The sequence below is a fragment of the Oncorhynchus tshawytscha genome, linkage group LG22, assembly GCF_018296145.1.
Source record: "Oncorhynchus tshawytscha isolate Ot180627B linkage group LG22, Otsh_v2.0, whole genome shotgun sequence".
In the NCBI taxonomy this organism is placed as follows: Eukaryota; Metazoa; Chordata; class Actinopteri; order Salmoniformes; family Salmonidae; genus Oncorhynchus; species Oncorhynchus tshawytscha.
The window spans coordinates 46,181,258-46,204,825 of NC_056450.1; the positions used below are offsets into that span (position 1 = coordinate 46,181,258).

Below are 23,568 nucleotides of genomic sequence, written 5' to 3' on the forward strand. Positions count from 1 at the left end.
GTTTGACCCTCTGCCCCTTGTTGTGATCACCCCCCCACACACACCTTGTAGCTCTGAGGCTTCTGATATAAGTAATGTATTTATATTTAAAGATGTATTTTCTAGTCTTTATTGGTGTTTATAGTTATAAACGAAGGCTGAGACAGTCTGACAGGATTTGCTTGGAGTCAATTCAGTTTTCAATCCAGGGACATCTTCCCATTGATTTCTATGGGGATTTTTCAACTCATGACCTAAAATGTTAATGACCCAAGCCCTGTTTATACCTGGTTCTAACATGTATATTTTGTCCTGACTTTGTCCCAATCTTGTCTGTTTGCACTTAGATCAGATAACAATGCATCTTTTAATCGTCTACACTGGTCTAAAAATGTGGGTACAATCAGAATGTGGACAAGTTAAGGACAAATGTTAGCACCAGGTATAACCGGGGCTAGACAGTCACCATCAGTTAGAGCTAGGGTGGGAAAGGAGGTACACCTTTCGGCTCGGGCTTCTCCTGTCCATTTTTGCCCCACCCACTTTACAAAAGAGGATGCGTCCAGCTGATGCTCCTGGCGATGATTTAATAATGTCGTGTTCTTTAAACGTTGGTTTTCACCCCACCATTAAACCCCACATCACCCCCCCCAACAGTCACCCTGCATCATTCACTCAAGCGTTAGTCTGATGGCCATGTAAATGGGGCGGCAGGGTAGCCTAGTGGTTAGAGCGTTGGACTAGTAACCGAGGTTGCAAGTTCGAATCCCCGAGCTGACAAGGTACAAATCTGTCGTTCTGCCCCTGAACAGGCAGTTAACCCACTGTTCCTAGGCCGTCATTGAAAATAATTATTTGTTCTTAACTGACTTGCCTAGTTAAATAAAGGTTAAAAAAAAAAAAAAAAAAAAATGTTCTGACATTTCTTATCAATAATCTATAGCTGCTGTTGATCTAACATACAGAAACATAAGGTGAAAGGGGTGGGCAGCACATCAGGGCAGCACATCAGGGCAGCACATCAGGGCAGCACATGAGGGCAGCACATGAGGTGTGCTCATGTGCTGCCCTGATGTGCTGCCCTGATGTGCTGCCCTGATGTGCTGCCCTGATGTGCTGCCCTGATGTGCTGCCCTGATGTGCTGCCCTGATGTGCTGCCCTGATGTGCTGCCCTGATGTGCTGCCCTGATGTGCTGCCCTGATGTGCTGCCCTGATGTGCTCTCTACACCGTTCTATTGTTGCAGTGGCATTTCAGCTGAACCTGTTGGAAAAACTTACCATGTTCGTATTGTTGAGGAGAAAGTGTGATAGACAGCAGAGGATGAGGTTTTTTATTAGTTACAAAACCACAGAGAGCATAGCGGAGTACTGTAGTGCTGTGGATATGAACAACAGAAACACACAAACATTAATTTGAGCTACAGTAGGGGTACATATGTTACAGTTTCACATTCCATTTTGTGTCCAATTGTCCCGTGTGGCTCAATGGGTGGAGCAAGGCACTGGCAACGCCAGGGTTGTGGGCTCGATTCCCACGGGGGACCAGTACCAATAAATGTATGCACTCACTAAGTGGCTCTGGATAAGAGCGTCTGCTAAATGACTGAAATGGAACTGTACTCCCCACTAGACCCTCCCCCCATCAGGGCTGCATGCGGATGGCTCCGTCCAGCCTGATGACCTCTCCGTTGATCATGGGGTTCTCAGCCAGTGATGTCACCAGGTGAGCAAACTCTGCAGGGTCTCCCAGGCGGGACGGGAAGGGCACCTGACGGGCCAGGAACGACTGCACCTGGGGAGGGAGAGAGAGGTGGGGGGGTTAGTATAGAGAGGTGTGGGGGGTTATTATAGAGAGAGGTGTGGGGGTTATTATAGAGAGAGAGGTGTGGGGGGTAGTATAGAGAGAGAGGTGTGGGGGGTAGTATAGAGAGAGAGGTGTGGGGGTAGTATAGAGAGAGAGGTGTGGGGGGTAGTATAGAGAGAGAGGTGGGGGGTAGTATAGAGAGAGGTGTGGGGGGTTATTATAGAGAGAGGTGTGGGGGGTTAGTATAGAGAGAGGGGTGGGGGTAGTATAGAGAGGTGTGTGGGGGGTTATTATAGAGAGAGGTGTGGGGGGTTATTATAGAGAGAGAGAGGTGTGGGGGGTAGTATAGAGAGAGAGATGTGGGGGTAGTATAGAGAGAGGTGTGGGGGGGGTTAGTATAGAGAGAGGGGTGGGGGGTAGTATAGAGAGGTGTAGAGAGGGGGGGGTAGTATAGAGAGAGGTGTGGGGGTTAGTATAGAGAGAGGTGTGGGGGGTTATTATAGAGAGAGGTGTGGGGGTAGTATAGAGAGAGGTGTATATAGAGAGGTGTGGGGGTTAGTATAGAGAGAGGGGTGGGGGTAGTATAGAGACGTGTGGGGGTTAGTATAGAGAGAGGTGTGGGGGGTTAGTATAGAGAGAGGGTGGGGGTTAGTATAGAGAGAGGGTGGGGGTTAGTATAGAGAGAGGGTGGGGGGTTAGTATAGAGAGAGGGTGGGGGGTTAGTATAGAGAGAGGGTGGGGGGTTAGTATAGAGAGAGGGGTGGGGGGTTATTAGAGAGAGAGGGGTGGGGGGTTATTATAGAGAGAGGGTAGGGGTTTAGTATAGAGAGAGGGGTGGGGGGTATTATAGAGAGAGGTGTGGGGGGTATTATAGAGAGAGGTGTGGGGTTATTATAGAGAGAGGGGTGGGGGTTATTATAGAGAGAGGGGTGGGGGTTATTATAGAGAGAGGTGGGGGGTTAGTATAGAGAGAGAGGTGGGGGGTTAGTATAGAGAGAGAGGTGGGGGTTAGTATAGAGAGAGGTGGGGGTTAGTATAGAGAGAGGTGGGGGTTAGTATAGAGAGAGGGTGGGGGTTAGTATAGAGAGAGGGGTGGGGGGTTAGTATAGAGAGAGGGGTGGGGGTTATTATAGAGAGAGGGTGGGGGTTAGTATAGAGAGAGGGGTGGGGGGTTATTATAGAGAGAGGGTGGGGGTTAGTATAGAGAGAGGGGTGGGGGTTATTATAGAGAGAGGGTGGGGGGTTAGTATAGAGAGAGGGGTGGGGGGTTATTATAGAGAGAGGGTGGGGGTTAGTATAGAGAGAGGGGTGGGGGGTTATTATAGAGAGAGGGTGGGAGGGTGGGGTGGGGTTATTATAGAGAGAGGGGTGGGGGTTATTATAGAGAGAGGTGGGGTATTATAGAGAGAGGTGGGGTAGTATAGAGAGAGGAGGTGGGGGTTAGTATAGAGAGAGGTGGGGGTTAGTATAGAGAGAGAGGTGGGGGTTAGTATAGAGAGAGGTGTGGGGGGTTAGTATAGAGAGAGAGGTGAGGGGGGGGTTAGTATAGAGAGAGGTGGGGGGTAGTATAGAGAGAGAGGTGGGGGGTAGTATAGAGAGAGAGGTGGGGGGTAGGTGGGGGGGGTTATTATAGAGAGAGGGTGGGGGTTTAGTATAGAGAGAGGGGTGGGGGGTATTATAGAGAGAGGTGTGGGGGGGGTTATTATAGAGAGAGGGGTGGGGGGTATTATAGAGAGAGGTGTGGGGGGTTATTATAGAGAGAGGGGTGGGGGTTATTATAGAGAGAGGGGTGGGGGGTTATTATAGAGAGAGGTGGGGGGTTAGTATAGAGAGAGAGGTGGGGGGTTAGTATAGAGAGAGGGTGGGGGTTAGTATAGAGAGAGGGGGGGGGGTTAGTATAGAGAGAGGGTGGGGGGTTATTATAGAGAGAGGGTGGGGGGTTAGTATAGAGAGAGGGGTGGGGGGTTATTATAGAGAGAGGGTGGGGGTTAGTATAGAGAGAGGGGGGGGGGGGGTTATTATAGAGAGAGGGTGGGGGTTAGTATAGAGAGAGGGGTGGGGGTTATTATAGAGAGAGGTGTGGGGTGGGGTTATTATAGAGAGAGGGGTGGGGGGTTATTATAGAGAGAGGTGGGGTATTATAGAGAGAGGTGGGGTAGTATAGAGAGAGAGGTGGGGGTTAGTATAGAGAGAGAGGTGTGGGGGGTTAGTTAGAGAGAGAGGTGTGGGGGTTAGTATAGAGAGAGAGGTGTGGGGGTTAGTATAGAGAGAGAGGGTGGGGGGGTTAGTATAGAGAGAGGTGGGGGGTAGTATAGAGAGAGAGGTGGGGGGTATTATAGAGGTGGGGGGTATTATAGAGGTGGGGGGTATTATAGAGAGAGAGGTGGGGGGTATTATAGAGAGAGAGGTGGGGGGTTATTATAGAGAGAGAGGTGTGGGGGTAGTATAGAGAGAGGGTGTGGGGGGGTAGTATAGAGAGAGGTGTGGGGGGTAGTATAGAGAGAGAGGTGTGGGGGGGTAGTATAGAGAGAGAGGTGTGGGGGGTAGTATAGAGAGAGAGGTGTGGGGGGGTAGTATAGAGAGAGAGGTGTGGGGGGTTAGTATAGAGAGAGGTGTGGGGGGTATTATAGAGAGAGAGGTGTGGGGGTAGTATAGAGAGAGGTGTGGGGGTTAGTATAGAGAGAGGTGTGGGGGGTATTATAGAGAGAGGTGGGGGTTAGTATACCTTCTCAGGTAGACCTGCCAGGAGAGGAGTAGCAAACAGACCTGGGGAAGGAAGGAGGGCTCATGTTAATGTCTCACTGATTAAATACTAATAAAGCTTGTTTCAAGTTCATAAATATGTGAACAATAGCATCTGCTGAATATGTGCCAATTACCATCTGCTGAATATGTGACAATTACCATCTGCTGAATACGAATACGTGCCCAATGCCATCTGCTGAATACTCGCCCAATATCATCTGCTGAATGTGTGACCAATGCCATCTGCTGAATACGTGCCCAATACCTGACCAATGCCATCTGCTGAATACGTGACCAATGCCATCTGCTGAATACGTGACCAATGCCATCTGCTGAATACGTGACCAATGACATCTGCTGAATGTGACCAAAGCCATCTGCTGAATGTGACCAATGCCATCTGCTGAATGTGACCAATGCCATCTGCTGAATGTGACCAATGCCATCTGCTGAATGTGACCAATGCCATCTGCTGAATATGTGCCAATTACCATCTGCTGAATATGTGACAATTACCATCTGCTGAATACGAATACGTGCCCAATGCCATCTGCTGAATACGCGCCCAATATCATCTGCTGAATGTGTGACCAATGCCATCTGCTGAATACGTGCCCAATGACATCTGCTGAATACGTGACCAAACCAATGACATCTGCTGAATACGTGACAATTACCATCTGCTGAATGTGACCAATGGCATCTGCTGAATATGTGACCAATGACATCTGCTGAATATGTGACAATTACAATCTGCTGAATACACGCCCAATACCATCTGCTGAATATGTGACAATTACCATCTGCTGAATACGAATACGTGCCCAATGCCATCTGCTGAATACTCGCCCAATATCATCTGCTGAATGTGTGACCAATGCCATCTGCTGAATACGTGCCCAATACCTGACCAATGCGATCTGCTGAATACGTGACCAATGACATCTGCTGAATACGTGACCAATGACATCTGCTGAATGTGACCAATGCCATCTGCTGAATGTGACCAATGCCATCTGCTGAATGTGACCAATGCCATCTGCTGAATATGTGCCAATTACCATCTGCTGAATACGAATACGTGCCCAATGCCATCTGCTGAATACGCGCCCAATATCATCTGCTGAATGTGTGACCAATGCCATCTGCTGAATACGTGCCCAATACCTGACCAATGCCATCTGCTGAATACGTGACCAATGACATCTGCTGAATACGTGACCAATGACATCTGCTGAATATGTGACAATTACCATCTGCTGAATACGAATACGTGCCCAATGCCATCTGCTGAATACGCGCCCAATACCATCTGCTGAATATGTGACAATTACAATCTGCTGAATACACGCCCAATACCATCTGCTGAATATGTGACAATTACCATCTGCTGAATACGAATACGTGCCCAATGCCATCTGCTGAATATGTGACAATTATAATCTGCTGAATACGAATATGTGCCCAATGCCATCTGCTGAATACGCGCCCAATACCATCTGCTGAATATGTGACAATTACAATCTGCTGAATACACGCCCAATACCATCTGCTAAATATGTGACAATTACCATCTGCTGAATACGAATACGTGCCCAATGCCATCTGCTGAATACTCGCCCAATATCATCTGCTGAATGTGTGACCAATGCCATCTGCTGAATACGTGCCCAATACCTGACCAATGCCATCTGCTGAATACGTGACCAATGACATCTGCTGAATGTGACCAATGCCATCTGCTGAATGTGACCAATGCCATCTGCTGAATGTGACCAATGCCATCTGCTGAATGTGACCAATGTCATCTGCTGAATATGTGCCAATTACCATCTGCTGAATATGTGACAATTACCATCTGCTGAATACGAATACGTGCCCAATGCCATCTGCTGAATACGCGCCCAATATCATCTGCTGAATGTGTGACCAATGCCATCTGCTGAATACGTGCCCAATACCCTGACCAATGCCATCTGCTGAATACGTGACCAATGCCATCTGCTGAATGTGACCAATGCCATCTGCTGAATGTGACCAATGCCATCTGCTGAATGTGACCAATGCCATCTGCTGAATATGTGACAATTACCATCTGCTGAATATGTGACAATTACCATCTGCTGAATATGTGACAATTACCATCTGCTGAATACGAATACGTGCCCAATGCCATCTGCTGAATACGCGCCCAATGCCATCTGCTGAATACGCGCCCAATACCTGACCAATGCCATCTGCTGAATGTGTGACCAATGCCATCTGCTGAATACGTGCCCAATACCTGACCAATGCCATCTGCTGAATGTGACCAATGGCATCTGCTGAATATGTGCCAATTACCATCTGCTGAATATGTGACAATTACCATCTGCTGAATACGAATACGTGCCCAATGCCATCTGCTGAATACGCGCCCAATACCATCTGCTGAATATGTGACAATTACAATCTGCTGAATACACACCCAATACCATCTGCTGAATATGTGACAATTACCATCTGCTGAATACGAATACGTGCCCAATGCCATCTGCTGAATATGTGACAATTACAATCTGCTGAATACACGCCCAATACCATCTGCTGAATATGTGACAATTACAATCTGCTGAATACACGCCCAATACCATCTGCTGAATACGTGCCCAATACCATCTGCTGAATACGAATACGTGCCCAATGCCATCTGCTGAATATGTGACAATTACAATCTGCTGAATACGAATACGTGCCCAATGCCATCTGCTGAATACGCGCCCAATACCATCTGCTGAATATGTGACAATTACAATCTGCTGAATACACGCCCAATACCATCTGCTAAATATGTGACAATTACCATCTGCTGAATACGAATACGTGCCCAATGCCATCTGCTGAATACTCGCCCAATATCATCTGCTGAATGTGTGACCAATGCCATCTGCTGAATACGTGCCCAATACCTGACCAATGCCATCTGCTGAATACGTGACCAATGACATCTGCTGAATACGTGACCAATGACATCTGCTGAATGTGACCAATGCCATCTGCTGAATGTGACCAATGCCATCTGCTGAATGTGACCAATGCCATCTGCTGAATGTGACCAATGTCATCTGCTGAATATGTGCCAATTACCATCTGCTGAATACGAATACGTGCCCAATGCCATCTGCTGAATATGCGCCCAATATCATCTGCTGAATGTGTGACCAATGCCATCTGCTGAATACGTGCCCAATACCTGACCAATGCCATCTGCTGAATACGTGACCAATGACATCTGCTGAATACGTGACCAATGACATCTGCTGAATATGTGACAATTACCATCTGCTGAATACGAATACGTGCCCAATGCCATCTGCTGAATACGCGCCCAATACCATCTGCTGAATACGTGACCAATGACATCTGCTGAATATGTGACAATTACCATCTGCTGAATACGAATACGTGCCCAATGCCATCTGCTGAATACGCGCCCAATACCATCTGCTGAATATGTGACAATTACAATCTGCTGAATACACGCCCAATACCATCTGCTGAATATGTGACAATTACCATCTGCTGAATATGAATACGTGCCCAATGCCATCTGCTGAATATGTGACAATTATAATCTGCTGAATACGAATATGTGCCCAATGCCATCTGCTGAATACGCGCCCAATACCATCTGCTGAATATGTGACAATTACAATCTGCTGAATACACGCCCAATACCATCTGCTGAATATGTGACAATTACCATCTGCTGAATACGAATACGTGACCAATGCCATCTGCTGAATATGTGACAATTACAATCTGCTGAATACGAATACGTGCCCAATGCCATCTGCTGAATACGCGCCCAATACCATCTGCTGAATATGTGACAATTACAATCTGCTGAATACACGCCCAATACCATCTGCTAAATATGTGACAATTACCATCTGCTGAATACGAATACGTGCCCAATGCCATCTGCTGAATACGTGACCAATGCCATCTGCTGAATACGTGACCAATGCCATCTGCTGAATACGTGCCCAATACCTGACCAATGCCATCTGCTGAATACGTGACCAATGACATCTGCTGAATGTGACCAAAGCCATCTGCTGAATGTGACCAATGCCATCTGCTGAATGTGACCAATGCCATCTGCTGAATGTGACCAATGCCATCTGCTGAATATGTGCCAATTACCATCTGCTGAATATGTGACAATTACCATCTGCTGAATACGAATACGTGCCCAATGCCATCTGCTGAATACGCGCCCAATATCATCTGCTGAATGTGTGACCAATGCCATCTGCTGAATACGTGCCCAATACCATCTGCTGAATACGAATACGTGCCCAATGCCATCTGCTGAATATGTGACAATTACAATCTGCTGAATACACGCCCAATACCATCTGCTGAATATGTGACCAATGACATCTGCTGAATACGTGACCAATGACATCTGCTGAATGTGACCAATGCCATCTGCTGAATGTGACCAATGCCATCTGCTGAATGTGACCAATGTCATCTGCTGAATATGTGACAATTACCATCTGCTGAATATGTGACAATTACCATCTGCTGAATATGTGACAATTACCATCTGCTGAATACGAATACGTGCCCAATGCCATCTGCTGAATACGCGCCCAATACCTGACCAATGCCATCTGCTGAATGTGTGACCAATGCCATCTGCTGAATACGTGCCCAATACCTGACCAATGCCATCTGCTGAATACGTGACCAATGACATCTGCTGAATATGTGCCAATTACCATCTGCTGAATATGTGACAATTACCATCTGCTGAATACGAATACGTGCCCAATGCCATCTGCTGAATACGCGCCCAATACCATCTGCTGAATATGTGACAATTACAATCTGCTGAATACACGCCCAATACCATCTGCTGAATACGAATACGTGCCCAATGCCATCTGCTGAATATGTGACAATTACAATCTGCTGAATACACGCCCAATACCATCTGCTGAATATGTGACAATTACAATCTGCTGAATACACGCCCAATACCATCTGCTGAATATGTGACAATTACAATCTGCTGAATACACGCCCAATACCATCTGCTGAATATGTGACAATTACCATCTGCTGAATACGAATACGTGCCCAATGCCATCTGCTGAATATGTGACAATTACAATCTGCTGAATATGTGACAATTACCATCTGCTGAATATGTGACAATTACCATCTGCTGAATACGAATACGTGCCCAATGCCATCTGCTGAATACGCGCCCAATACCATCTGCTGAATATGTGACAATTACAATCTGCTGAATACACGCCCAATGCCATCTGCTGAATACTCGCCCAATATCATCTGCTGAATGTGTGACCAATGCCATCTGCTGAATACGTGCCCAATACCTGACCAATGCCATCTGCTGAATACGTGACCAATGACATCTGCTGAATACGTGACCAATGCCATCTGCTGAATGTGACCAATGCCATCTGCTGAATGTGACCAATGCCATCTGCTGAATGTGACCAATGCCATCTGCTGAATATGTGCCAATTACCATCTGCTGAATATGTGACAATTACCATCTGCTGAATACGAATACGTGCCCAATGCCATCTGCTGAATGCGCGCCCAATATCATCTGCTGCATGTGTGACCAATGCCATCTGCTGAATACGTGCCCAATACCTGACCAATGCCATCTGCTGAATGTGAACAATGCCATCTGCTGAATATGTGCCAATTACCATCTGCTGAATATGTGACAATTACCATCTGCTGAATACGAATACGTGCCCAATGCCATCTGCTGAATACGCGCCCAATACCATCTGCTGAATATGTGACAATTACAATCTGCTGAATACACGCCCAATACCATCTGCTGAATATGTGACAATTACCATCTGCTGAATACGAATACGTGCCCAATGCCATCTGCTGAATACGCGCCCAATACCATCTGCTGAATATGTGACAATTACAATCTGCTGAATACACGCCCAATACCATCTGCTGAATATGTGACAATTACCATCTGCTGAATACGAATACGTGCCCAATGCCATCTGCTGAATATGTGACAATTACAATCTGCTGAATACACGCCCAATACCATCTGCTAAATATGTGACAATTACCATCTGCTGAATACGAATATGTGCCCAATGCCATCTGCTGAATATGTGACAATTACAATCTGCTGAATACACGCCCAATACCATCTGCTAAATATGTGACAATTACCATCTGCTGAATACGAATACGTGCCCAATGCCATCTGCTGAATACTCGCCCAATATCATCTGCTGAATGTGTGACCAATGCCATCTGCTGAATACGTGCCCAATGCCATCTGCTGAATACGTGCCCAATGCCATCTGCTGAATACGTGCCCAATGCCATCTGCTGAATACGTGACCAATGACATCTGCTGAATACGTGACCAATGACATCTGCTGAATGTGACCAATGCCATCTGCTGAATGTGACCAATGCCATCTGCTGAATGTGACATTTACCATCCGATCAATATCTGATCAATACGTATGTGACCAATACCATCTGATCAATACGTATGTGACCAATACCATCTGATCAATACGTATGTGACCAATACCATCTGATCAATATGTATGTGACCAATACCATCTGATCAATAAGTATGTGACCAATACCATCTGATCAATACGTATGTGACCAATACCATCTGATCAATAAGTATGTGACCAATACCATCTGATCAATAAGTATGTGACCAATACCATCTGATCAATAAGTATGTGACCAATACCATCTGATCAATACGTATGTGACCAATACCATCTGATCAATACGTATGTGACCAATACCAAATTGAATTGATTTATATACAGTGTGTGTCTGTATACAGTGTGTGTGTGTACTGACCGGGTGCTATAGTAACCACTCTGATGCCCATGGGTGCCAGGTCTCTAGCGATGGGTAGAGTCATTCCTACGATACCTCCTTTAGACGCAGAGTACGCTGCCTGGCCCACCTAGAGAGACAGAGAGAGCAAGAGACAGCGAGAGAGAGACAGAGAGAGAGAGGGAAGCTTTCATCAAATCAGATTTTATTTGTCAAGTGCTCCGAACACAACCTTACAGTGAAATGCTCCCTTAACACTTATTTTTCTAACTGCATTGTTGGTTAAGTATAATATATATATTTTTTAAAGTTAACATAATTAAAGAGCAGCAGTAAAACAACAATAGTGAGGCTATATATGGGGTTTTACGGTACAGAGTCAATGTGGAGACTATATACAGAGTTTTACGGTACAGAGTCAATGTGGAGGCTATATACAGAGTTTTACGGTACAGAGTCAATGTGGAGGCTATATACAGGGGGTACCGGAACAGAGTCAATGTGGAGACTATATACAGAGTTTTACGGTACAGAGTCAATGTGGAGGCCATATACAGGGGGTACCGGAACAGAGTCAATGTGGAGACTATATACAGGGGGTACCGGTACAGAGTCAATGTGGAGGCTATATACAGGGGGTACCGGTACAGAGTCAATGTGGAGGCTATATACAGGGGGTACCGGTACAGAGTCAATGTGGAGGCTTTATACAGGGGGTACCGGTACAGAGTCAATGTGGAGGCTATATACAGGGGGTACCGGTACAGAGTCAATGTGGAGGCTACATACAGAGTCATGTGGGGGGTACCAGTACAGAGTCAATGTGGAGGCTATATATACAGGGGGTACCAGTACAGAGTCAATGTGGAGGCTATATGCAGGGGGTACCGGTACAGAGTCAATGTGGAGGCTATATGCATGGGTACCGGTACAGAGTCAATGTGGAGTTATATACAGGGGGTACCAGTACAGAGTAAATGTGCGGGGTCACCGGTTAGTCGAGGTAATATGAACATGTAGGTAGAGTTATCAAAGTGACTATGCATAGATAATAACAGCAGTGGGTGTAAAGGGGGGGGGGGCAATTCAGGAGTCTTATGGCTTTGGGGTAGAATCTCTTTAGAAGCCTCTTGGTCGTAGACTTGGTGCTCTGGCACCACTTGCTGTGCAGTAACAGAGAGAACAGTTTATGACTAGGGTGGCTGGAGTCTGACACACCGGGTCTGACAAATTTTTGGGCCTTCCTCTGACACCGCCTGGTATAGAGGTTCTGGATGGCAGGAAGCTTGGCCCCAGTGTACTGGGCCGTACGCACTACACTCTGTAGTGTCTTGTGGTCGGAAGCCGAGCAGTTGCCACATACCAGGCAGTGATGCAACAAGTCAGGATGCTCTCAATGGTGCAGCTGCAGAACTTTTTGAGGATCTGAGTACCAATGCCAAATCTAGTCAGTCTCCTGAGGGGGTATAGGCTTTGTCGTGCACTCTTCATGACTGTCTTGGTGTGTTTTGGACCATGACAGTTTGTTGGTGACGTGGACATCGAGGAACTTGAAGCTCTCAACCTGCTCCACTACATCCCCGTTGATGAGAATGGGGGCATGCTCGGTCCTCCATTTTCTGTAGTCCACAGTCATCTCCATTGTCTTGATCACGTTAAGGGAGAGGTTGATATCCTGGCACCACACGGCCATGTCTCTGACCTCCTCCCTATAGGCTGTCTCGTCGTTGGGGTATTGTGTCACTGTTGGTGATCAGGCCTACCACTGTTGTGTCGTCAGCAAACTTAATGATGGTGTTGGAGTCGTGCCTGGCCACACAGTCGTGGGTGAACAGGGAGTACAGGATGGGACTAAGCAAGCACCCCTGAGGGGCCCCCGTGTTGAGGATAAGTATGGAGGATGTGTTGTTACTTACCCTTATCACCTGGGGGCGACCCATCAGGAAGTCCAGGATCCAGTTGCAGAGGGAGGTGTTTAGTCCCAGGATCCTTAGCTTGGTGATGAGCTTTGAGGGCACTATGGTGTTGAACACTGAGCTGTAGTCAATGAACAGCATTCTCACATAGGTGTTCCTTTTGTCCAGGTCTGAAAGGGCGGTGTGGAGTGCAATAGAGATGGCATCATCTGAGGATCTGTTGGTGCAGTATGCAAATTGGAGTGGGTCTAGGGATTCTGGGATGATGGTGTTGATGTGAGCCATGACCAGCCTTTCAAATCATTTCATGACTACATAGTGCTACATGTCTGTAATCATTTAGGCAGGTTACTTTGGTGTTCTTGGGCACAGGGACTATGTTGGTATTTCAGACTCGGACAGGGAGAGGTTTAAAATGTCAGTGAAGACACTTGCCAGTTGTTCAGCACATAGTCGCAGTGCAGGTTATGGTAATCCGTCTGGCCCTGCGGCCTTCTGAATGTTGACATGTTTAAAGGTCTTACATCGGTTGTGGAGAGCATGATCACACAGTCGTCTGGAACAGCTGGTGCTCTCATGCATGTTTCAGTGTTACTTGCCTCGAAGCGAGCATAGAAGTTATTTAGCTCGTCTGGTAGACTCGTGTTACTGGGCAGCTCTCGGCTCTGCTTCCCTTTGTAGTCTGTAATAGTTTGCAAGCCCTGCAACATCCGAGGAGCGTCGGAGCCAGTGAAGTATGATTCAATCTTAGTGTCAGTGATTGTTAGCAGGCTCATGTTGTACTGTACCGTCATAGGCCACAGTGGCTACCTGTCCGTCATGGGCCACAGGTGTGTGTGTGTGTATGTGTGTGTGTGTGTGTGTGTGTGTACCTGTCCGCCACAGGTGTGTGTGTGTGTGTGTGTGTGTGTGTGTGTGTGTGTGTGTGTGTGTGCCACAGTGTGTGTGTGTACCTGTCCGTGTGTGTGTGTGTACCTGTCCGTCATAGGCCACAGGTGTGTATGTGTGTGTGTGTGTGTGTGTGTGTGTGTGTGTGTGTGTGTGTGTGTGTGTGTACCTGTCCGTCATAGGCCACAGGTGTGTGTGTGTGTGTGTACCTGTCCGTCATAGGCCACAAGTGTGTGTGTGTGTGTGTGTGTACCTGTCCGTCATAGGCCACAGGTGTGTGTGTGTGTGTGTACCTGTCCGTCATAGGCCACAGGTGTGTGTGTGTGTGTACCTGTCCGTCATAGGCCACAGGTGGTGTGTGTGTGTGTGTACCTGTCCGTCATAGGCCACAGGTGTGTGTGTGTGTGTACCTGTCCGTCATAGGCCACAGGTGTGTGTGTGTGTACCTGTCCGTCATAGGCCACAGTGTGTGTGTGTGTGTACCTGTCCGTCATAGGCCACAGGTGTGTGTGTGTGTGTGTGTGTACCTGTCCGTCATAGGCCACAGGTGTGTGTGTGTGTGTGTACCTGTGTGTGTGTGTACCTGTCCGTCATAGGCCACAGGTGTGTGTGTGTGTGTGTGTGTGTGTGTGTACCTGTCCATCATAGGCCACAGGTGTGTGTGTGTGTGTACCTGTCCGTCATAGGCCACAGGTGTGTGTGTGTGTGTGTGTGTACCTGTCCGTCATAGGCCACAGGTGTGTGTGTGTACCTGTCCGTCATAGGCCACGGGTGTGTGTGTGTGTGTGTACCTGTCCGTCATAGGCCACAGGTGGTGTGTGTGTGTGTGTGTGTACCTGTCCGTCATAGGCCACAGGTGTGTGTGTGTGTGTGTGTGTACCTGTCCGTCATAGGCCACGGGTGTGTGTGTGTGTGTGTACCTGTCCGTCATAGGCCACGGGTGTGTGTGTGTGTGTACCTGTCCGTCATAGGCCACAGGGTGTGTGTGTGTGTGTGTACCTGTCCGTCATAGGCCACAGGTGTGTGTGTGTGTGTGTGTGTACCTGTCCGTCATAGGCCACAGGTGTGTGTGTGTGTGTGTGTACCTGTCCGTCATAGGCCACAGGTTTGTGTGTGTGTACCTTTCCGTCATAGGCCACAGGTGTGTGTGTACCTTTCCGTCATAGGCCACAGGTGTGTGTGTGTGTGTGTACCTGTCCGTCATAGGCCACAGGTGTGTGTGTGTGTGTGTACCTGTCCGTCATAGGCCACAGTGTGTGTGTGTGTGTGTGTGTGTGTACCTGTCCGTCATAGGCCACAGGTTTGTGTGTGTGTGTACCTTTCCGTCATAGGCCACAGGTGTGTGTGTACCTTTCCGTCATAGGCCACAGGTGTGTGTGTGTGTGTGTGTGTGTGTACCTGTCCGTCATAGGCCACAGGTGTGTGTGTGTGTGTGTGTACCTGTCCGTCATAGGCCACAGGTGTGTGTGTGTGTGTGTACCTGTCCGTCATAGGCCACAGGTGTGTGTGTGTGTGTACCTGTCCGTCATAGGCCACAGTGTGTGTGTGTGTGTGTGTGTGTGTACCTGTCCGTCATAGGCCACAGGTGTGTGTGTGTGTGTACCTGTCCGTCATAGGCCACAGGTGTGTGTGTGTGTGTGTGTACCTGTCCGTCATAGGCCACAGGTGTGTGTGTGTGTACCTGTCCATCATAGGCCGCTACACTTGCTGTGTTGATGATACATCCTCTGTGTCCGTCTGCGTCTGGTTCGTTCTTCCCCATCTCACCAACAGCCAATCGGATCACATTAAACGTCCCTGCAATGTTCACCTACACACACAAAGTTTTAAAGTATGTGAAATTTCAAAAATGGGTATGCTTTTAAAATCTCTAACGCTTTGAGTTGTTCCTGGATCTGGCCCCTCTCTAAAGCCCTGTTCACACTGCAGGCCTTAAAGCTCAAATCAGTTTGTTTTTTAAAATCGTTTTGAAATACTGACTGCCCAAACAACAAGTAAAATGTATACAGGTTCAGAAATGTTGTGAAGTAGCACAGTTACAAATAGAAATCAAACTGGAGGGACATCAGAAATAGAGGAAGGATTAAAAACAAACAAAATATAACTATTGTGAAATAGATTGCGTCTGTAAAATGTGTATAGTATGTATAAACTGAAGGTAGAAGCCTAAGTGTTTATTAGTTTACTCCAATTGGGGGAAGGGTGGTCGGGCTTGGGGGAATAATGAAGGTATATTCTTAAAAAAGTATGTATATCTATATAGGTATGTGTATGTATGTATGTGTACATGTATATCTATATAGGTATGTGTATGTATATATGTGTATATGTATATAGGTATATGTATGTATGTATGTGTACATGTATATCTATATAGGTATGTGTATGTATATATGTGTATATGTATATAGGTATATGTATGTATGTATGTGTACATGTATATCTATATAGGTATGTGTATGTATATATGTGTATATGTATATAGGTATATGTATGTATAAATGTGTACATGTATATCTATATAGGTATGTATATATGTGTATATCTATATAGGTATGTGCATGTATGTATGTGTACATGTATATCTATATAGGTATGTGTATGTATATATGTGTATATGTATATAGGTATATGTATGTATAAATGTGTACATGTATATCTATATAGGTATGTATATATGTGTATATCTATATAGGTATGTGCATGTATAAATGTGTACATGTATGCATGCGTGCATGTATATTGATATTTATATTTACCCCCAAAATATATGGGGGATTGTAAATGATGCAGACAATTACATTGATGGAAGCAACAATCTGCCATATTAAGCTGATCCACCCCTTGGATGAAAAAACCAACAAGTTACAAGTGACCAAATCAGATGGTGTGTTTTCAGACAGCAGTCATTAGTTGACATGGTTACGCTAGTTGTCATAGTAATGACAGGTGTGTGAGCAGTGGCGTAGGCTGATTGGTGGTTGTGCTCATATTTCCTGTCACTCAGAAGTTATGTATCAAGATAAGGTGACAATGACTGTCATGGATGCTTCTCAGTTGCTTTGAATGTTCAAAATCAGTGTCAGAACACTTTTAAAGCCTCAAAGGATAAGATGATTAAACTTTCAGTCCTTTTTGGCTAGCCACAGTAGTCAACTAGCTAGCTAGGTAGCTTACTAGCACATTCACTCATTTGTTTGTAAACAATTAACAAGCTAGTTAGCTAGCACATCCTCCTGTCAAACTGTCAACAGAGTAGCTAGCAAACAACAAAATATGCAAAATAGTCTAAAAACCACTTGAGGGCAAATAAATCAGATTTAACAGTTCAGACAAGTTGCATGGCCAGGAATCAGATTTGGCTTGAAATATCTGATTCCATGTGCTTTTGGGCTGGTCAGACTGCAGGAAAAATAACAGATTAGAATCAGATGTGGGAAAAAAATTGTGATTTGAGTCACTTCAAAACTGCCAATGTGAACAAGGCTTTAGATGTTAAGTCCATCAATTTGGAGGGCTGTGAGCAGTTCCGATTGACATTTGTGTACAAAGCGCTCTGTGACCGTCGTAGGGTCCCATGTCTTATAATACCTAAAAGCCCCATCTCACCGCTGGCGAGAAGAGGCAGGTTTCAGACCCTACATTTGCATAGTGATGTCGCATTTTCTAGCCTATCCAGACGAAATGAACAATTTCCTGTGCCTAAAACTCACAGCTCCGCCTAAAATAGCACACAGAGGAAGTCCCTGCAGCAATGTTCCAACCTCTAGTGGAAAGCCTTCCCAGAAGAGTGGAGGCTGTTATAGCAGCAATGTTCCAACCTCTAGTGGAAAGCCTTCCCAGAAGAGTGGAGGCTGTTATAGCAGCAAAGGGGGGACCAACTCCATATTAATGCTCATGATTCTGGAATGAGATGTTTGACGAGCAGGTGTCTACATACTGTTGGTAATGTAGAGTATACTACAGTCTGACAGTAGGTTCAGTAAGCAGTAGACAATGTCTTACAGTGATAACTCTAGTGAAGTCTTCTAGACTGTGGGGAACATCCTTTTTGAAGTTATAAGTCTTGACGGCAACGGCGATGCCAGCACAGTTCACCGCCAGGTCCAGCTTCCCAAACCGCTGCCGGGCCAGCTCCACCGCAGAACGCACATCTGCCTCCGACGTTACCTAGACAACCAGGACACAGAGGGGAAGGGTTTAGATGTTTCCCAAACTGGCCTGAGCAAAGTACTCCTGAAAGAGGAGTAGGGGTCACAGAGGGTAGGGGTCACAGAGTACGGTGCAGGGGTCAGCCTCAATGTAGTGTTCAATGAAGACCTAAAATGCATGAGAGTTTTTACATGAGTAAGGGCTTGACATGAATGAATGTGTTTAACTTGATCTGTAGCACCATGGGCCAAATGGGTGACTGTAGATTGTATTGTGTTGAAATATGTGACTGTAGATTGTATTGTGTTGAAATGGGTGACTGTAGATTGTATTGTGTTGAAATATGTGACTGTAGATTGTATTGTGTTGAAATGGGTGACTGTAGATTGTATTGTGTTGAAATATGTGACTGTAGATTGTATTGTGTTGAAATATGTGACTGTAGATTGTATTGTGTTGAAATATGTGACTGTAGATTGTATTGTGTTGAAATATGTGACTGTAGATTGTATTGTGTTGAAATGGGTGACTGTAGATTGTATTGTGTTGAAATATGTGACTGTAGATTGTATTGTATGACACAAGAAACCACTTTAAAAAAATACAATTCATGATTATTACCATACAGAGAATTAGACAATGTAAGCTACCCGTCTAACTACTCGCTTAATTGCATATTTAAGCCTGTTTCAAAACACAACACCGCCCCTTTAATTAAGACATCATATGTTTAGCTGACTGACTTTTCAGAGACAGCTTGAAACCTCCACATGTTGTGCTCTTGTAGGAAGCAGTAGGCTAACTTCCCATTACTGACCTATACTTATCTACAGTATAATTGGGCTAACAACTCGCTAACTAGTAAAGAAAATCAACAAATGTGCACACGAGCGGCTCTGACCTGATCACTCATGGGTGATTGACAGACTGCTCGCGGGCTACTGCAGCCAATAGAATTCTACTCCTTTACGCTTTTCCTAAAACAAAATCACAGACTCAATCCTAGCCGTATATATCCCCCCAAGCAGACACATCGATGGCTCTGAACGAACTTTATTTAACTCTCTGCAAACTGAAACGATTTATCCGGAGGCTGCATTCATTGTAGCTGGGGATTTTAACAAGGCTAATCTGAAAACAAGACTCCCTAAATTTTATCAGCATATTGATTGCGCAACCAGGGGGACAGAAACTAAAACAAGAAGCTCCCACGCTGAGGTCTGTCCAACGCTGGTCCGACCAAGCTGACTCCCACTCCAAGACTGCTTCCATCACGTGGACTGGGAGATGTTTTTCAGATTGCGTCAGACAACAACATTGACGAATACGCTGATACGGTGTGCGAGTTCATTAGAACGTGCGTTGAAGATGTCGTTCCCATAGCAACGATTAAAACATTCCCTAACCAGAAACCGTGGATTGATGGCAGCATTCGTGTGAAACTGAAGGCACGAACCACTGCTTTTAATCAGGGCAAGGTGTCTGGTAACATGACTGAATACAAACAGTGCAGCTATTCCTCCGCAAGGCTATCAAACAAGCTAAGCGCCAGTACAGAGACAAAGTAGAATCAATTCAACGGCTCAGACACAAGAGGTATGTGGCAGGGTCTACAGTCAATCACGGACTACAGGAAGAAACCCAGCCCAGTCACGGACCAGGATGTCTTGCTCCCAGGCAGACTAAATAACTTTTTGCCCGCTTTGAGGACAATACAGTGCCACTGACACGGCCTGCAACGGAAACATGCGGTCTCTCCTTCACTGCAGCCGAAGTGAGTAAGACATTTAAACGTGTTAACCTCGCAAGGCTGCAGGCCCAGACGGCATCCCCAGCCGCGCCTCAGAGCATGCGCAGACCAGCTGGCCGGTGTGTTTACGGACATATTCAATCAATCCCTATACCAGTCTGCTGTTCCCACATGCTTCAAGAGGGCCACCATTGTTCCTGTTCCCAAGAAAGCTAAGGTAACTGAGCTAAACGACTACCGCCCCGTAGCACTCACATCCGTCATCATGAAGTGCTTTGAGAGACTAGTCAAGGACCATATCACCTCCACCCTACCTGACACCCTTGACCCACTCCAATTGCTTACCGCCCAAATAGGTCCACAGACGATGCAATCTCAACCACACTGCACTGCCCTAACCCATCTGGACAAGAGGAATACCTATGTGAGAATGCTGTTCATCGACTACAGCTCGGCATTCAACACCATAGTACCCTCCAAGCTCGTCATCAAGCTCGAGACCCTGGGTCTCGACCCCGCCCTGTGCAACTGGGTACTGACTTCCTGACGGGCCGCCCCCAGGTGGTGAGGGTAGGCAACAACATCTCCTCCCCGCTGATCCTCAACACTGGGGCCCCACAAGGGTGCGTTCTGAGCCCTCTCCTGTACTCCCTGTTCACCCACGACTGCGTGGCCATGCACGCTCCAACTCAATCATCAAGTTTGCGGACGACACAACAGTGGTAGGCTTGATTACCAACAACGACGAGACGGCCTACAGGGAGGAGGTGAGGGCCCTCGGAGTGTGGTGTCAGGAAAATAACCTCACACTCAACGTCAACAAAACTAAGGAGATGATTGTGACTTCAGGAAACAGCAGAGGGAACACCCCCCCATCCACATCGATGGAACAGTAGTGGAGAGGGTAGCAAGTTTTAAGTTCCTCGGCATACACATCACAGACAAACTGAATTGGTCCACTCACACAGACAGCATCGTGAGGAAGGCGCAGCAGCGCCTTCAACCTCAACATCACTCATTCATAAATGGTTATTACTGGCCATCTGCTAACCATGTGTATGTGACAAATAAAATTTGATTTGATTTGATTTGATTTGAAGGTCAGACTCACGTCAGCGGGGGCAAAGGTGCAGCGTTCTCCGAGGCTGGCTGCCAGGGTGTGTCCGTCTGAAGAGGGAAGGTCCAGAATCACAGCACACGCCCCCTGCTGCACCAACCTCTCCACGGTAGCCCGGCCCAGCCCTGAAGCACCGCCTGTCACCAGGCCAACCATACCCTGGGGGTGACATGGTTTAGGTCAGGGGGACCGAGGCAGGGATGCAGACAGACACACACACACACACACACACACTAGGGTGTCCAATCAAAAACCCATTTTGACCAATGGGTACAATGTTATATTGGGTAGATAATTCTCAAAGAAAACCAATGGTTAAAAAGTCATGTGTATCATAATCTGTTATCAGTTATTGGAGTTTTTACTGTGCCCTTGTAGGATGACCAGCATTACGGTGACTAAATATATTACAATTGATATCTACATGGATGTGAACAACACCCTAACCAAGACCAGGTGGCGAACTCACATTACACTGGTTTTAAGGTCTCTGCACTGGCTGTCAGTTTTAGAATTAATTTTAATGTTTATTCTATTGGTTTTAAAATAAATCCAAGTTTGTGCACCTCAATACATGTTAGACATACTGTTAAGTTATGTACCCAGTAGGTACCTCAGGTCCTCTGGCCTTTTAACTATCCCAAAGCCTAGGACCAAGAGGCATGGAGAGACAGCCTTTTAACTATCCCAAAGCCCAGGACCAAGAGGCATGGAGAGACAGCCTTTTAACTATCCCAAAGTCTAGGACCAAGCGGCATGGAGGCAGCCTTTATAGTTACAGCCTCTCCCCCCCCAAGCCATCAGACTGCTGAACAGCTTCTCCCCCCCAAGCCATCAGACTGCTGAACAGCTTCTCCCCCCAAGCCATCAGACTGCTGAACAGCTTCTCCCCCAAGCCATCAGACTGCTGAACAGCTTCTACCCCCATGACACTCCAACACACACATACGTTGACGCTACTCTGTTTATAATGTCACTTTACCCCTACCTACATGTACATATTACCTCCACTACCAACACATCATAATAATATATGCACAAACTCTTCCGAACTGTTTAAGCTGGGAAGCATGTGGACATTTTTCATGTAGACTAGCCTACCCCCACTGTAGCCTATCTGAGAGCGGTTGGCTAGAGCACTGGTGGCAAGACCATAAGGTACTGTTTCATGTGATGTATTGTTGTCACTACCTTCTTGCCCTTTGTGCTGTTGTCTGTGCCCAATAATGTTTGTACCATGTTTTGTGCTGCTACCATGTTGTGCTGCTAACATGTTGTTGTCATGTTGTGTTGCTACTGTGTTGTCATGTTGTGCTGCTACCATGTTGTTGTCATGTTGTGTTGTCATGTTGCTGCCATGTGTTGCCGTCTTAGGTCATGCTGTGTTGCCGTCTTAGGTCATGCTGTGTTGCCGTCTTAGGTCATGCTGTGTTGTCGTCTTAGGTCATGCTCTGTTGCCGTCTTAGGTCATGCTCTGTTGCCGTCTTTGGTCATGCTGTGTTGCCGTCTTAGGTCATGCTCTGTTGCCGTCTTAGGTCATGCTGTGTTGCCGTCTTAGGTCATGCTGTGTTGCCGTCTTAGGTCATGCTGTGTTGCCGTCTTAGGTAGCTTGACATGATGTGGGTGGCTCACAATTGGCCCCGTGTCGTCAGGGTTTGGCCCGGAGTAGGTCTCATTGTAAATAAGAATTTGTTCTTAACAACTGACTTACCTAGTTAAATAAAGGTAAAATAAATAAATAGCATAATTTAAACGAAAAAGTACACTGTGCGCATTACGTCATCACGCACTGAAGTCCGTTTGAAAAAGCCCATATTTCATTTATGTTGATTTTAGAATATTCGCATGAAAATCTGTCGCCAATTGGATGGAAGCCCGACTGATAGCCTTCCATAACTGGCTCGCTTTGCAGCGCACAACATGCAACCCTAACCTGCACCAAATAACCTTTAAACGGAGTAGGACAGTACGTCAATGTGTCAACTAAGGCGACAACAATTGAGGGAAGGTGCACACTGGCATTAGCTAGCAACACAAAATAAACTTGAGTGAGTCCAACTGACAAACTACAGTATTCTCAATTCTAGAGCTAAACCCCAGCTAACATATACCGCCTGGTGTGACAGAAATTGAAAACACCAAAGAACCGTAACTAACAAGCTCTCTGCCATAGATATCTACTAACCTTGATACTTCTAATGTTCGCCATGTCTGCGAGCTCTGCTCAACCGGACGCCGTTACCACCGTGTCGTGAGCAACAATAGTGTATTGGGTGGTTCACCTTCAAAATAAAAGTCACCCTTTGACACTGTACAATAAACTGACTGGAAAG

General features: G+C 46.3%; 1 protein-coding gene across 1 annotated transcript; it reads right to left on the minus strand.

The window, feature by feature from the left end:
- Positions 1-1,298: 1,298 nt before the first annotated feature.
- hsd17b10 (hydroxysteroid (17-beta) dehydrogenase 10) lies at positions 1,299-23,568 on the minus strand. Its single transcript, XM_042304356.1, has 7 exons — positions 23,421-23,568; positions 21,230-21,394; positions 18,222-18,386; positions 15,898-16,026; positions 11,434-11,542; positions 4,511-4,551; positions 1,299-1,773 (listed from the first exon to the last, which is right to left on the minus strand). The coding sequence occupies exons 1-7, from the start codon at positions 23,442-23,444 to the stop codon at positions 1,624-1,626; spliced, it is 783 nt and encodes a 260-aa protein (XP_042160290.1). The 5' UTR covers positions 23,445-23,568; the 3' UTR covers positions 1,299-1,623.

Coding starts and splice junctions, on each gene's coding strand:
- hsd17b10 (XM_042304356.1), bottom strand. CDS start 23,444: ATGGCGAACATTAGAAGTATCAAG. Junction 21,395..23,420: donor CGAACATTAGAAGTATCAAG/GTTAGTAGATAT, acceptor TGTCACCCCCAG/GGTATGGTTGGCCTGGTGAC. Junction 11,543..15,897: donor TAGCGGCCTATGATGGACAG/GTACACACACAC, acceptor CTGTCTCTCTAG/GTGGGCCAGGCAGCGTACTC.